Below are 14,584 nucleotides of genomic sequence, written 5' to 3'. Positions count from 1 at the left end.
GTAATTTAACTTTCTCACGACAGTGTTTGTTAAGTTTTCTTCTACCAACTGCTGATGGTTAACACAGTGAGGGGCACAGAACATTTCACTTGCACTTTAACTGCTGTTGTCTTTCCAACAATGTTCAGTCATGTCATCTGGACAGTTTCTTTCTGATGAAGCCTTCTGGATGGAGGGCAAAACGTCTCAGCACAAAAAAAAAAAAAAAAAAAGAAACTGTCCAGATAAACTGACTGAACATTGTTGGATTTTATACCTGGATTATTGAGCATGAACTTTGGTGCTGTTCTTTTATTCTTCAAATCACACAGATATGTTTAATAAAAGGCAAATCCTACAATATGTACTGCATGCATCTGTTTATACATTTACACATTAATAAGCAGCTTAAAAACAGATATCGCTACGTAAGACTCAAACAAGGCACAAAATGATCACAATATGGTGAGTGTTTCTTGGTGTTTTGATTTTACTGAATTATTTTTATTAAGAAAAAAAATAATAATTTTGTCTGGTAGGTTATCTAATAAAAGCTGATTATTAAGCTGACACGTTTTTTTATTGAACAATTCAAGACATGCACAGTGCATCATGTCTGATCATTTTATTTATTAAACCGAACAAGTCTTGGTGTGAATAATGTCAGCATGAGCTACTAACAAAATTACATTTAAATGGCCACATTTTGCCTATACTAGTGTGTTATTACAGAGATTTGGTTGCAGGCTGGAACCTCCCCACTATATGTGACAAAATCCTGACTCTTAATTTAGATTGCTTATAAGAATTGTTTACGTGAGCTTGTATAACAACTGACATTATTTCTGTGTGAAAACTCTTCCTCAGCTTTGACATTTATTTGATCACCAGCCCATTAATGTCAACTGTCAGCAAAGTTTGATGTAAAGGAGGTGAGCCATGAATAAAACAACGGATAATTGAGGTGTGAGTCTGGTTCATGGAATATGTGAGATGTGCTAAATTTATTGGTCCTTTGCATGTTCACATCAGTAACGCATACCCACAGTCGCTGTGGAAACCATTCAGACTGGTGTGAATACGCTCCAAATTATTTGAAGGGTCTGTGTCTATCTGAGTGTGCAAAAGAGAGCGAGATGGAGAAGCTGTGTGTCATTTGTGTGGCTCGCTGTGGGGGTGTGATGCTGCAGGTTGCAGCAGACTGACTCTACCTTACAGACAATCAGTGAAAAGACAGAGCAATGAAATACGGAAAGTCTTTTTTAGATTTTTGCTGCCACATCTTTGCAGAAAAAAATTAAACCTGGGAAACTTGTAAACACAACATTCGCAGACACATGGAAATCTTGAACAAAACGTTTTAGGATTCAGAAAGAAAATGTTCCTTTGTGAGTTTGCGTGCATGAAAGGATGCTCATGGCCAAACACTTAAAGTACCAGAGCACAACATTTTACCTGAGGACTGATTGAAAATAGCTCCAATTAAACCCAACAGCTTTAGCGCCAGATGAGAAACACAAGAAGAGACAGACAGTACAGATGAGTAAAAATAAATGTGATGAAATAAAATGCAACTGTTGAGGTTTGCAACATGAGACAAAACATATTTCCTGCTTACATCAGTGCCAGTAACAGCACATGGTGATTTGCTCTTTTCATCTAAAGTAACTCCATTACAGATAAAAAACGACACATTTTTCTTGTCTAATGTGTGTCTTTAGGCACACTCTGTCGTCCTGTGTCTCCCTCAAAGCCTCTCTGGATGTATCTGGTAGTTGTTGTTTTTGTTTTTTGTGAATTTAAATAAAACAAATTCAGCAGAAATAGAAAAAAATTAAAAATAAAGTTTGTGTGGTCATCAGTTCATGCATGGGCATAATACTGGTTTCAAGGTATATACCATGATGTTTAAAAGTCATAGTGTAAAAACTGACATTTTTTAGACAAACTCTTCCTACGGTTTAAATGCCTTAAATAAGAAAACAGAAACAGGGCACATTTCCCTACAATTTTATTCTCATAAAAAAAAACCTAGTTGTACGTTCCAACAATTTTCAGTCAGGTCATCTGGACAGTTTCTTTCTTTTTTTTTTTTTTTTTTGTATGCTGTAACGTTTCACCTTCCATCCAGAAGGCTTCATCAGTCAAGGAAACACACAACACACAATTGATTCTTCCCTCAACAGCTTACTCCAAAGTGGAACAAACCAGTTATGTTGGTGCTAAGATGGTCTCTTTGGCACGCCCCCTCCTCCGGTGCCGGCCCTCTCCCTCGTCGACAGTCATATCAAACTGGTTCAAAACCAACAAAGTTCATGCTCAATAATCCAGGTATACAATCCAACAGATTGAAATGAAACTGTCCAGATGACCTGACTGAAAATTGTTGGACTGGATACCTGGATTATTGAGCATGGACTTTGCTAGTTGTACGTTCTTTCCAGCTGATAACACAATCATGCTTTGTCTACTAGATGAGCAACTCCCGCTTCTCTTTGCAAGCTAATGCTCTTAAAACAAACATTTGCAACAAGCTAGAGGAGTTAGCATGTTAGCAGTAGGATATATGGAATTGGAGATTTTAGCCTCTTTTCTAAATATTAACTCAGCATCTCTGAAAAATAAAGTAAAAAAAAAAGTGTTTTGGGGGTGGGGGGGGGGAGGGTTTGGTTCTGTGTTTGGGTTTTAGGTTCTGTTTTTTGCATTTATGATTCAATGCAACAAAATAAACAAATATAAAAGGCAACACTGTAAAACTTGTTTAATTTACATAATGACTTTAATTGCTGGCTGTTCGGCCCCTGAGCTGCTGGCTTTCAGTAACTGTGGCCCCCTGAGCAGTTTAGTTGAATCGTGCTGCTTCAGAGGATGAAGTACAGTTTATTCCATTTCCAAAACCTAAATTGGGTCTGGAAAAATGTAAAAGATGGAAAAAAGTCCTGTGGCCGACCTCATGAGCAGCTGAATACAACAGTGATAAACAGGACGTACCACATGTTCATCTGTACAAAGGGAACTGCAAGTAAATCCTCCATTTTCTGTCATAACTACATTGTATGCTTAATGGTTAAATTAAAGTTTAATGCTTAAAGCTAGTTGTGCTTTGTTTTGTATGTAGATATAGCTATGTTGCAATTTCTGTTTGCATACGTTTAGTCTTTATTTGTTATGATCAGTTAACACTAAACTGAGTTCATTAGGTTGTGTAATGTAAGGCAGAGCACTTCATCACTTGTTCTTGTCAAGGGCAGACACTTTCCCCTTCCTCTCCCTCCTCCGCTTTGCTTTTGCTCTGTCCTGTCTGTGAAACTACTTCAGAGGCTCTATCTACATATCTTCCAAACTGTAATTTTTTTGCTATGGATTTGGTCAGATGGTCTCTCATTGCAATTGATAAAATTTTCTCAACCAGAAGAACAAGCTTCAGGTGAGCCGACTTGCCCTGATGACACGCATGCAGCTGGATATGTCATGGATTCCAGGGACACTTGGAAGGTGATGTGTCTATCTCTGCTGTCCATCGAGGACGTTGAAGACGCATATGTATTTGGATTTATGATAACAGGTTTCCTGTTTTTTTTAATTGTCTGGTTCCTGGTTTATCAACAAACAAGGAAATTGTCAGCAGCAAATCTGGCCCTTGTCAGGATGCCTTCCTTATGTGATGGTTTGCTCCATGCCTGGAGCACCCAGATTCAATTGTCTTGTGAATTGAACCGCAAATTGGATGTGATTTGTGAGAATCGCAGGCCACTTGCGACCCCTAGGATTCACAGGCAGGATGGATCAGATCTCGAGGAATACGCTCAGGCACGGACTAGCGGTGTGTCCACTTAATTTGGACATTTGGGATTTGTGAGGACCAGCAAAGACTCAAGGCAGACATGAATCAGTAAAGTTCTGCCTGTTCCCAAAACAAACGTTACTGATCTGAATTCGGCTCCCCGACTGGCCTTGACAGGCCACCTTATCTCAATTCGCCTGGAGGCCCTGTAAATTTGATGCTCGGCCCCCTCCCCTCCCACCGAGGAAGTCTGCAGACCTATCAGAGGGACCTGGATGAATACACATTTTGTCATCATTTCAGGACTGTTGGATTCTCTCTGGTGCTGTCCTAGGTCGACCTTGGCACCCCTCGAGAGTGTTTATGGATCTCAGCAGAGGGAACTGACTGTATCATTCTTATCAGAACTCCTACAGTTCCTCTGGAGTGTCCTTAACACGATCATCTCTCTTGTCATCTCTCCTCCCTTGCAGAATGTCTGCATCATTATGTGCCTATGTGCAGGGTGGTTTTTCACTATCAGGCTCTCTCTCCTCGGCCAGAGAGTGAGAGTTTGATAGGAATTTTTTTCACCTCCAAATCCTTTACATGCGTCACTTTTGTTACTTTTGTCTGTCTAAACAGGTCTCACTTGTAAATGAGTCTTCGAGGCTCACTGTGGGTTACTGTATAAATAAAGGTTGAATGAATAAAAAAAAGCAGAGTGCTACGTCTGTAGCATCTTAGCTAGCGCATCTGTATAGCACGTCGCTAGCTTAGCGCTACTTCTTGTTGTTCCATTAACTCTAAAATAGCTATTGGATCAAGTGTTTACTTATGTAGGTAAACATAGATATTTAAAACCCATTAAAATTAATCAGAATGCAGCAAATAGTATCTACTTTATGCAAAATTTTCTGGGGGAGGACCCCCAGACCTCCCGCAACAAGTGTGTAACCCCACACCCCCACGCACATACACACATTATGAATGCTTTTGACACAAATGGCCACCACATTGTTTAAGCCAAAGAGCCATTGTCAGAAACTGCGGGGCCTAAGCACCCTTACAGGGCAGATTCTAGAATCGGCCCTGATATATGATATACAGCCTGTCACTGCTGGCTTGTTACAGAGACTAAAAAGCAGCTAAAGAGTAATGGGACATTGTAATATGCTGTGCAATAGGTATGTTGCTGTAGTTAGTAGTTTTAAGTTACCACTTGTGTGTCTCTTGAGAAGCTGATAACATAGGAAAATGACAGTTATAAAAAATATTTTCCTCATTTCTAATGTACAGCATTACATTTGGCCATTGACCTGTTTACAGTTACGAATGTGAATGTTCAAAGTCAATATTTTGCAATGCACTGTGGTCTAAATAGTTTAATGCCTATTTTTATTCATTGAAATACACTGTCTAAACAATATTCATAACTCTGTGCTCAGCAGTCATTCAAACACCTGGCAACATTTCATGTCGCACTCACAATGTAAAAGATCAATAAAACTCATTTACAAATATATTTGTATATAACAGTCAATAGAAAGCCGTTGTAAGGAACATAGCTATGAAACTATTTGGGGTCGTGGTGTCTGGTTTTATGCATGTACATAACAGTAACTGTAAACATGTCAGTTACCAGTCTCTCAAAGGGGAAACCTCTGAGTTTGTGAACAGCACGTACAGGTATGTATGTGAAGAAGCTGCTCATGGTGAATATATAATATTTTATATATTAGATCTTCTACAGCACTCTCAAACCTTAAAATAGCCAACCATGTTATTTGATTGCGTGCTGGCCAAGCTAAGTGTCGGCCATCTTTGCAGAAAAAAGTATCTGGACATGAGACTTCACAGAACTTTGGATACTCAGAGAAAATGCAGTTGATGCACCCAGAGGCAGTAAATCAGACTCATGTTGGGTTTAATGATGAGATGGTGACTCTTAGATTGCAGATTTTAGGGTGCTGGGGAAACTAAGTTTGGATTTGATTTCTAAAGATCAAACTTCGGGGTCTGTGTACACCAGATTTCATGTCAGACCTGGCATGTGACTGTAACTATTTAATAACATTTATACATTACTTTTTTTTTGTTTGTTTGTTTGATTTCACATCTAAGCAGTTGCTTTAAATAAGGTCACTTCCATATTTTCACCCACTTGTGTGCTTTATTGAAGCAGGTCTGGGATCAGTGTGACTCAGCAACTCAGAGCAGAAACTATTTCTTGTCATTGTAAAACCTTTATTTTACAGTGCAACAATTTAATTCATCCCCTTTTTGCTGACTGTTTCAGAACACCTGTAAAGTTAGAACTTGAAGCATGGCCAGTTAAAGCATATATTTATATATATATATTTCTATATGCTCTTTCCGACCCCTCTTTACCTCACATTAGTTATTTCACAAACAGTCTGTGCTTTGTTGCTCAAACTCCAAAATGTCAGTTCTCACAGGTGTCTCTCTCTTGGTATGTGCACATTTGTGTCTCTGAGATCAATTGAAAACCAGGACTTGAAAGAGAAATATTCTTGTTTTCTCTGTGATAACCATGAAGTGGTGAGGGTATAAGGCTGAGACAACGATCACACCAGCTGAGGAAATAGAGCGGTGCTTGGTCAAGTTTTCACCAATAAATTTGACACTTAAGTGTTTATTTCAACATTTTAATGCAACAATGTGCATCTGGTGAACACCTTCAGATCACAACATTTTTACAGCTAAAATATACCCACCACATACCACAGTATTAAAGTAACGAACTGACCCAGAAGGATCCGACTATTCGTTTGTTAATAAAAATCCAGGTTACATAAGCGTAAATTATTAAAATCCACTAAGCTCTTCAGCTCACAAAGGTGGTGCAAGTTTTTCTACGAGTTGTGGTTTAAGATGGGTCAGATTTAACTAGAGAATGCTGCTGCAAGCTAAATTACATTCATTTATTGAGTCAAAATATGTTGGTTTTTTTGGGTTTTTTTGAGCTGCAGCTGAACTGAAGCTGAACAAGGTTTAGCTTCCAGGTGTGCCAGCAAACCTCTCCACGGAGTACTGGGAACTGAATGAACTGAAAAGACAACATGGCTGATTGCTTAAAGTGCATATTGATGCAGATAAATTGTACTTATCGCTTGTCGCTGAAGGGCAAAGGCAGATTGTTATGTTTTGGCCCATGTCTTTGTATTTGCACATGTTGATGTGTTAGCAAAATATCTTGTGAACCAGTCGATGGACTATAATGAAACTCTCAGCGAGTAATCATTGGATGTACATCTTAAATTTTGCTGTTAACCCAGTTTAAGATGGCCATCATAACTGACCAATACAACACAAAACTGATACAACAGTTAATTTTATAAATATTGAGCCATATTTTGGAGTGGTAGTAACTGAGTGTCATTCACAACACACACTAAGAGTGTGACATCTTGTGGCATTGTCCAGAATGTCATTTTTAAGATTTGGCCAAAAAGGTCACATCTCTTTAATTTTTCAGCATTTGATGTTCTTTATCTGAAAGTCTGGCTTTTTTATTCGTATTATTATTATTTTTATTTATTTATTTTTTTTAGCTGCTGCATTGTTATAGCTGTCATTGTGATTTGAATTGGGTTATGATGTAATATTTGCTTTGCTCTTCAGATTTCCATATTCTGGTGCAACTACTCAACTTTGTGATTACATCACTAGCTGTGTACATGAACACGAACATTGCTGCATTAATAAAGCGTTAATCCTGTCATATAATTCATCAAAGGAGAAACTTTCTGTTCAACTTTATCCGCTTAATTTAACAAAGTTTCAATATTTTAAAAGATAGTTTACAAAAACTGAATATTTTTTTAAATTTTATAAAATTGACTTTATATTGTTTTTACGGGCACTGCTGAACACTTGCATGTTTCAAATGACAAGACAGGTGTTTTTCTTCTAGTTTGTGTGCTGCATTACGTTTATAAAAGCATTAAATAAAAGGTGGTAAATAAATTAATATTTGTAGCCATGGCTACAAATATATATATTTTTAATATCTCCAAACTGAATTTTATACAAGTAAATCTGATGTTCAGTATGTATTCAAATGTTTTGTGCAACACTTCAGAAAAGGCAACATATAAAAAATTTCATGAGTCAGCAAATTTCCTCTAATCCCTTGGCACAACTTCTGAATGCTCAAAAACACTCAGGGAAACTAAAGCACAAAGATAAAACATAAATGAAATATTTCTGCTTCAAAATTATGACTGAAATATGGAAAATTACAGTTTATTGCACATCTGCACAGAAGAAAACAAATTCTTCCAAAGTAGCAAACCTGTTGCTTAATTTTGCCCAACTCTAAATAAAACCAACAATGGAAAAACGGATGTTTTTAAATATTTTTTGTGGGAAAAAAAATCTGGCACAAGTGGGCCTGCAGCCATGCAGCTGGATCAAAGATGGAGGAAGTTGCAGCGCTGAAAGGCAACTGTTCATTCATCCATTCATATATTTTTGAAAAAAAACAAAAAAAAAACTTAAATTCATTTCTCTTTTTGATTCTCCTCCCATTTGCACCTTCTTGGTGGATGATCCCTAAGAGGAGCTGCTGTTTGCTGCTGCACACTAAAAACGTTGTTGTTATTATTATTATTATTATTATTAATAAAGTTAAAAAAATTAAAAAAAAGTCACAAGTTACATAAAACAGACATGAGTGTGGAGCAGACTCACAGATGCCCTGCTGTGTGAAGGAGACTGAACATTTGTGATTTCACCTCCTTCAAACGTCTCACCTGTTTCTCCAGCGCCTCCTTCCCGGCTGTGGACAACTTGGGCGCCGGCGTGCGCTCGCAGGTGCATCCTTCCAACAGGTAAATCCCAGCAGGTCGCGCGCTCTGCTCGTTCTCGAAATAGAACAGTATATTCTGGTAGAGGGCGAAGAACTTCTCGTGCCAGCGGCTGTTCTCCGCCGTCTTCTTGCTCAGGTAGCCGCGCTTGGTGCCCTCTTTACGCGCGACGAACGACAGGAACAGCGCGTGCCCTTCGTTGTAGCGGACACTCTTCTGCATCTTTCGGCCCTATCGCTCTCTGAGAGGAGAGATGAAGAAAGAGGGAAAGCTCTCAGCGCGAGCGCATGTCGTCCCCTGCGTAAACTTTCCCCAACCCGAGGAACGCGTCAGCGGCGCACGGAAAAGTTACCCAGCTGGCGGAAGCGCCTCTGCTGTGAAAGTCATGGTGAAGGCGCTCCAGCCCCATCAACCAGCAGCAGAAAGCCAGGATTCATTTCAAAGAAGATAAAAAAAAAAGTCCCTCAGAGAGGGAGGGGTGGGGGAGCCTGAAGTGGACAGAGACAGAGTCAGAGAGCCGATGCGCTGTAATCGGCTTTGACAGCGGTTAACTCTCTCTCTCCACTCCAACACGTTCTTCAACAAGGTCTCTCGATTTTCCTCCCTCCCTGCCATGCGCGCTGATCTTGGAGTTGGTGGAAATAAAGGCGGAGCGAGAACAGGGAGATATTCAGAGACAACCATGAAACAGAGCAAATCAAAAGGGAAAAAAAACTGTTCTACGATGGATCAAAATGAGTTCATCCCACTCACCTGAGAAAAAACAAAAGCAACTAATAAATGTATATTTGGCAAAGGACTAGTCATCATAGAGCTAAGTAGTAAATATAAATACCTGTATCTTTATTTTCCCTTATATACCTGATATATTTCTCACACATTAATGGCACTCTTTCAATATATTCATAACATAAGTAAAATAAAAAAACTTAAGTATGTAAAAAATATATACATTTTATGTACTTTAAGATATGTGTCACGAACTATAAAAGCTATAATTAAGTAGGTTATCCTGAACTAAATGAGATGATGCAGTTTAACAAGTTTACATCAGTATTCCAGATAAGTTGAGCAATTTTAAAATCTGGGTCCACATTCAATGTAAACAAACCACTTTTGAAATCTGGGTCCACATTCAATGTAAACAAATCACTTTTGTCTGATTACTCAACAAATCCTTAACAGCTCTTCGGTCATCATTTTTTTTTACATACTTTAGGTCACTTCGGCTGTTTCCATTGGGAAACAAACACACGTAGCTGGCAGCCGTGCACAAATGTTCACAAATTACGTAATTTCAGGACACATGACTGATATGAGGAAAATAACTGCAACTAAAGCAGCAGAAGTAATGTACTTCTGTCACAGTTAGGATAAAGACCAGGGGTCCCCCAACTTCCACTCCTCTTGGAAGGCTTAAGAGTTTGGAGTGTTTTTATTACGGTCTGTGCCCATTCCTTCTGCAGGGCTTTTATGAGGTCAGGCACAGATGTTGGACAAGAAGAACTGATTCACAATTTTTGTTCATCCTAAAAATGCTTAATGAGGTTGAGGTCATGCTGTGCAGCCAATTAAGTTATTCCAGAGCAAACTCACTAAACCACATCTTTGGCAGCACGATGGAGTAGTGGTTGCCTCACAGCAAGAAAGTCATGGGTTCATTCCCAAGGATGGATTCTGGGGTCTTTCTGTGGGGAGTTTGCATGGTCTCCTCATGTTTGTGTGAGTTTTCTTCCCACAGTCCAAAACATGCGTTTAGGCTTCCCACAGACCCAGGCCTCCATTAAAAAGAAATATGAGATTATGACTTAGTGTGTGTGTGTGTATATATATATATATATATATATATATATATATATATACACATTACATTACCAGAAGTATTCGCTCACCTGCCTTGACTCACATATGAGCTTAAGTGACATCCCATTCCTAATCCACGTTGGTTCACCCTTTGCAGCTAGAACAGCTTCAGCACTTCTGGAAAGGCTGTCCACGGGCTTAGGAGTGTGTTTATGGGATTTTTGACCATTCTTCCAGAAGCGCATTTGTGAGGTCACATACTGATGTTGGACGAGAAGGCCTGGCTCTCAGTCTCCACTCTAATTCATCCCAAAGGTGTTCTATTGGGTTGAGGTCAGGACTCTGTGCAGGCCAGTCAAGTTCATCAGCACCAGACTCTGCCATCCATGTCTTTATGGACCTGCTTTGTGCACAGTCATGTTGGAAGAGGAAGGGGCCAGCTCCAAACTGTTCCCACAAAGTTGGGAGCATGGATTGTCCAAAATGTCTTGGTATGCTGAAGCAGTCAGAGTTCCTTTCACTGGAACTAAGGGGCCAAGCCCAGCTCCTGAAAAACAACACCCACCTTAATCCCCCCTCCACCAAACTTTACACTTGGCACAATGCAGTCAGACAAGTACCCTTCTCCTGGCAACCACCAGACTCATCCATCAGATTGCCAGATGGAGAAGTGCGATTCGTCACTCCAGAGAACGCGCCTCCACTGCTCTAGAGTCCAGTGGCGGTGTGTTTTACATCACTGCATCCGATGCTTTGCATTGCACTTGGTGATGTATGGCTTGGATGCAGCTGCTCGACCATGGAAACCCATTCCATGAAGCTCTCTGCACACTTTTCATGAGCTAATTTGAAGTTTGGAGGTCTGTAGTCATTGACTCTGCAGAAAGATGGCGACCTCTTCGCACTATGCGCTTCAGCATCCGCTGACCCCGCTCCGTCAGTTTACGTGGCGTACCACTTCATGGCTGAGTTGCTGTCATTCCCAAACACTTCCATTTTCCTATAATACAGGTGGCAGTTGACTATGGAATATTTAGGAGCGAGGGAATTTCACGACTGGATTTGTTGCATAGGTGGCATCCTATCAGTTCCACGCTGGAATTCACTGAGCTCCCGAGAGCGACCCATTCTTTCACAAATGTTTGTAAAAACAGTCTGCATGGTGCTTCATTTTACACACAACTTTTTGTACCTGGATTATTGAGCATGGACTTTGTCATTTTCAACCAGTTTGACAAGACTGTCAACAAAGAAGAGGGCCGGCAATGGAGGAGGGGCGTACCAAAGAGTCCATCTTATCACAAGCAGAACTGGTTTGTTCCACTTTGGAGTAAGCTGTTGGAGGAAGAATCAGTTTTGTTGTGCGTTTCTTTGACTGATGAAGCCTTCCGGATTGAAGGCGAAACGTTTCAGCACAAAAAAAAGAAATTGTCCAGATGACCGGACTGAAAAATGTTGGATAAATAAAAACATTTATATCTACTTTGTGCACTGGCATATTGGAATAGATTATGTTTTTTAAATGTTCTCAGAAAGGTGGAAGTCTACATTGTCCAAAATATCTTTGTGTGCTAAATAATTAAGACTGCAGATTAGGTCCCGTCCAAGTCCTGACTGAAACAGCCAGTCAGTTTACCAGTCTGTGAAAATCTAAGTCTACCCTGACCATCAGGTGTTATACCATACCATACCAATTTTATTTCTAAAGCACTTAAAATACAACATAGCAGCCGTCCGAAGTGCTGTACAAAAATAAAACAAACAAAATACAGCAAAACAATAAAATCAATATATATAGATATATATATATATATATATATATATATATATATATATAAAATAATCAGAACATCACAAGTGAAAGAATACAACATTAAGACAGAGATGCTAACTCACTCTAGGTTAAAAGCCAATGAAAATAAATGTGTTTTTAAATGAGTTTTACAAACAGAGATTGATGGGGCCTGCCTGATCTCCAGCGGCAGCTCATTCCACAATTTAGGAGCCAGAGCTGAAAATGCTCCGTCTCCTCTGGATTTATAAAAAATGCTCCGTCTCCTCTGGATTTATAAAAGGTTTTCGGGACTGCTAAAAGCATCTGGTCAGAGGATCTAAGAGCACGTGATGGCATGTAAAGGTGAAGCAGTTCAGACAAATGAGGGACTAAGACCGTTCAAAGACTTAAAAACAAACAATAGAACTTTAAAATGGATTGGAAACTGGACAGGAAGCCAGTGAAGGGACATCAGAACTGGAGTGATGCGATCTCGCCTGCCTGTACCAGTAAAAAATTGTGCTGCAGCATTTTGTACCAGTTGTAACAGTGAGAGCGAGGCCTGGCTAACTCCTAGAGAGTTACAATAATCCAGGCGTGAAGTAATAAAAGCGTGGATTACTGTCTCTAAGTGGTGCCTAGAAAGGAGGGGCTTGATTTTTGACAGGCGCCTCAGCTGAAAGAAAGAGGACTTAACCACCTTGTTGACATGGCAGTCAAGTTTCAGGCAGGGGTCCATTTTCACTCCAAAATTTGTAACAATGGATTTTTCATATGGGGCCAAAGAGGAAGAATCAATGGAAACTGCTAGGACCACAGGATTTAAAGACCATAACCTCAGTCTTTTTTTTTTTTCTCATTAAAATGGAGGAAATTAAGTACCATCCATCCTCTACTGTCATCAAGACAGTCCAGGAGAGACTGAGTGGAGCCATTATGTTTCAAAGGGAAGTAGACTTGACAGTCATCTGCATATAAATGAAATTGCACACCATGCTTTCTGAAAATAGAATCCAGTGGCAGAAGATAAAGTGAAAACAGGAGAGGACCAAGAATAGAGCCCTGGGGTACCCCCCCAGGGGAGGGCAGCAGAAGCAAAAGTAAAAATTATCCATATAAGTACAAAATGATTTAAACTAGAGTATTCCATTTACAGATCTTACTCAGGTTATATTGAAATAATAAATCTGTCAACATGGAGATATAAAGGGCCCAATCTCAACTGTGCCAAAGGTCATGAAGGATCAAAGCTAAACTCATCATTCAAAAAAGCTTCAACCTTCATTGCAGGCTATTTTTCTTTACATTTTCATAATGTAGACCAAACAATAATTCATGTTTTGTTTTAGTCTTCTTTATTCTTTGGCTGGAAAAGCTTTTGAAAGCAAACGTTTGGGGTACAATAAAATAGAGTTTTGACAGTGAGGTTACAGTACATACGATGGCAACAAGCAGAACCTGAGATGCATAAAAGCTTTCTTGCATGTTGACAATTTAGCAAAACATCATTATCATTCATCATCAGTGAAAATTCAGTGTGGGCATGTAAATTCTCCTCTGAGCCTGTCAGACGCCGCTGACAGGGTTTCTGTCTTTGTGTGTTCTGACGATAATGGTTGCTGTCGCAGAGACGTCAAGAGCTTGACTGCAGCCACTTCACGAGGGATGATTTGTCAGAAATACGCCACAGATCGGAGAGAAGTTTCTTACGCTTCCTAGAGACAAAGACAGAAATATTAAATGTTTAAAAAAAACTGTTTTGGAAAATCTTATCTTTATATGTTGCAACAATTGCTGAACTTTAACATGTCGTCTTTTCATGTTTGAGTAAAAATCAAATTAAATCCATTCAGTTTCTTTAAGTGCATCATAGGACTTTGCTCCAACAAAGTACAAACATTTCATATCACGAGGATTACACTGACCGAGAGGTAAGGCTTGTGCTTTGTGTGTGTGGTGTGTGTGTGTGTGTACTGGCAGATATTTCAAATACTGAGGATTACTTTGGAAAAAGATAAGCAGCCCTGAGATTCAGCAGCCTGTGGTAAAGAGTGAGGTGTTACTGACAGAATCATTTATTTAACATAAAAAAATATACAGATGATTTAACAGCAAAACAATTATTTTGTTTGTGTCTTCCTCCTCCTGACGTAACGGTAAACTGAATATTTGTCTTATGCAATGTAGTCCAATCAAAAACTCTTCTGCGTCATCGTTAAAGAGTTTGATTTTTAAATTATCCTCTGCACTCAGTGATGCGTCACAAGTCCTTTACAATATATTTGGAGTTTACCTTATCAGCCCCTCACATGCCCCTGCAGGGAAAGTTAGAGTGGAGACTTTTAACTTTGAAGGCAGCAGAACAGCTTAAGTTTGCAGGGGAATGTTCATTTTAATAACAACAAAGAGCACTAAAATATTTCGGGGTTCCCA

The 14,584-nt window shown here is 39.4% G+C and overlaps 2 protein-coding genes across 2 annotated transcripts in view; both read right to left on the bottom strand.

Annotated features, from left to right (window-relative positions):
• The window catches only part of rasgrf2b (Ras protein-specific guanine nucleotide-releasing factor 2b), a 55,302-nt gene extending 46,420 nt beyond the window's left edge, over positions 1-8,882 (bottom strand). Inside the window, exon 1 of the mRNA XM_037680295.1 lies at positions 8,521-8,882. Coding sequence (XP_037536223.1) covers positions 8,521-8,796 — 276 coding nt within the window. The 5' untranslated portion in view covers positions 8,797-8,882. The remainder of the gene's footprint in view (positions 1-8,520) is intronic.
• A 4,610-nt stretch (positions 8,883-13,492) lies between these two features.
• msh3 (mutS homolog 3 (E. coli)) overlaps positions 13,493-14,584 on the bottom strand; it is a 58,412-nt gene continuing 57,320 nt past the window's right edge. Inside the window, exon 24 of the mRNA XM_037680294.1 lies at positions 13,493-13,866. Coding sequence (XP_037536222.1) covers positions 13,785-13,866 — 82 coding nt within the window. The 3' untranslated portion in view covers positions 13,493-13,784. The remainder of the gene's footprint in view (positions 13,867-14,584) is intronic.

This window comes from Nematolebias whitei, chromosome 8, assembly GCF_014905685.2.
Source record: "Nematolebias whitei isolate Nwh7 chromosome 8, NemWhi1, whole genome shotgun sequence".
Taxonomy (NCBI): domain Eukaryota; kingdom Metazoa; phylum Chordata; class Actinopteri; order Cyprinodontiformes; family Rivulidae; genus Nematolebias; species Nematolebias whitei.
The sequence above is the reverse complement of the archived record's forward strand: the minus strand, read 5'-3'. Positions and strand labels throughout refer to the sequence as shown.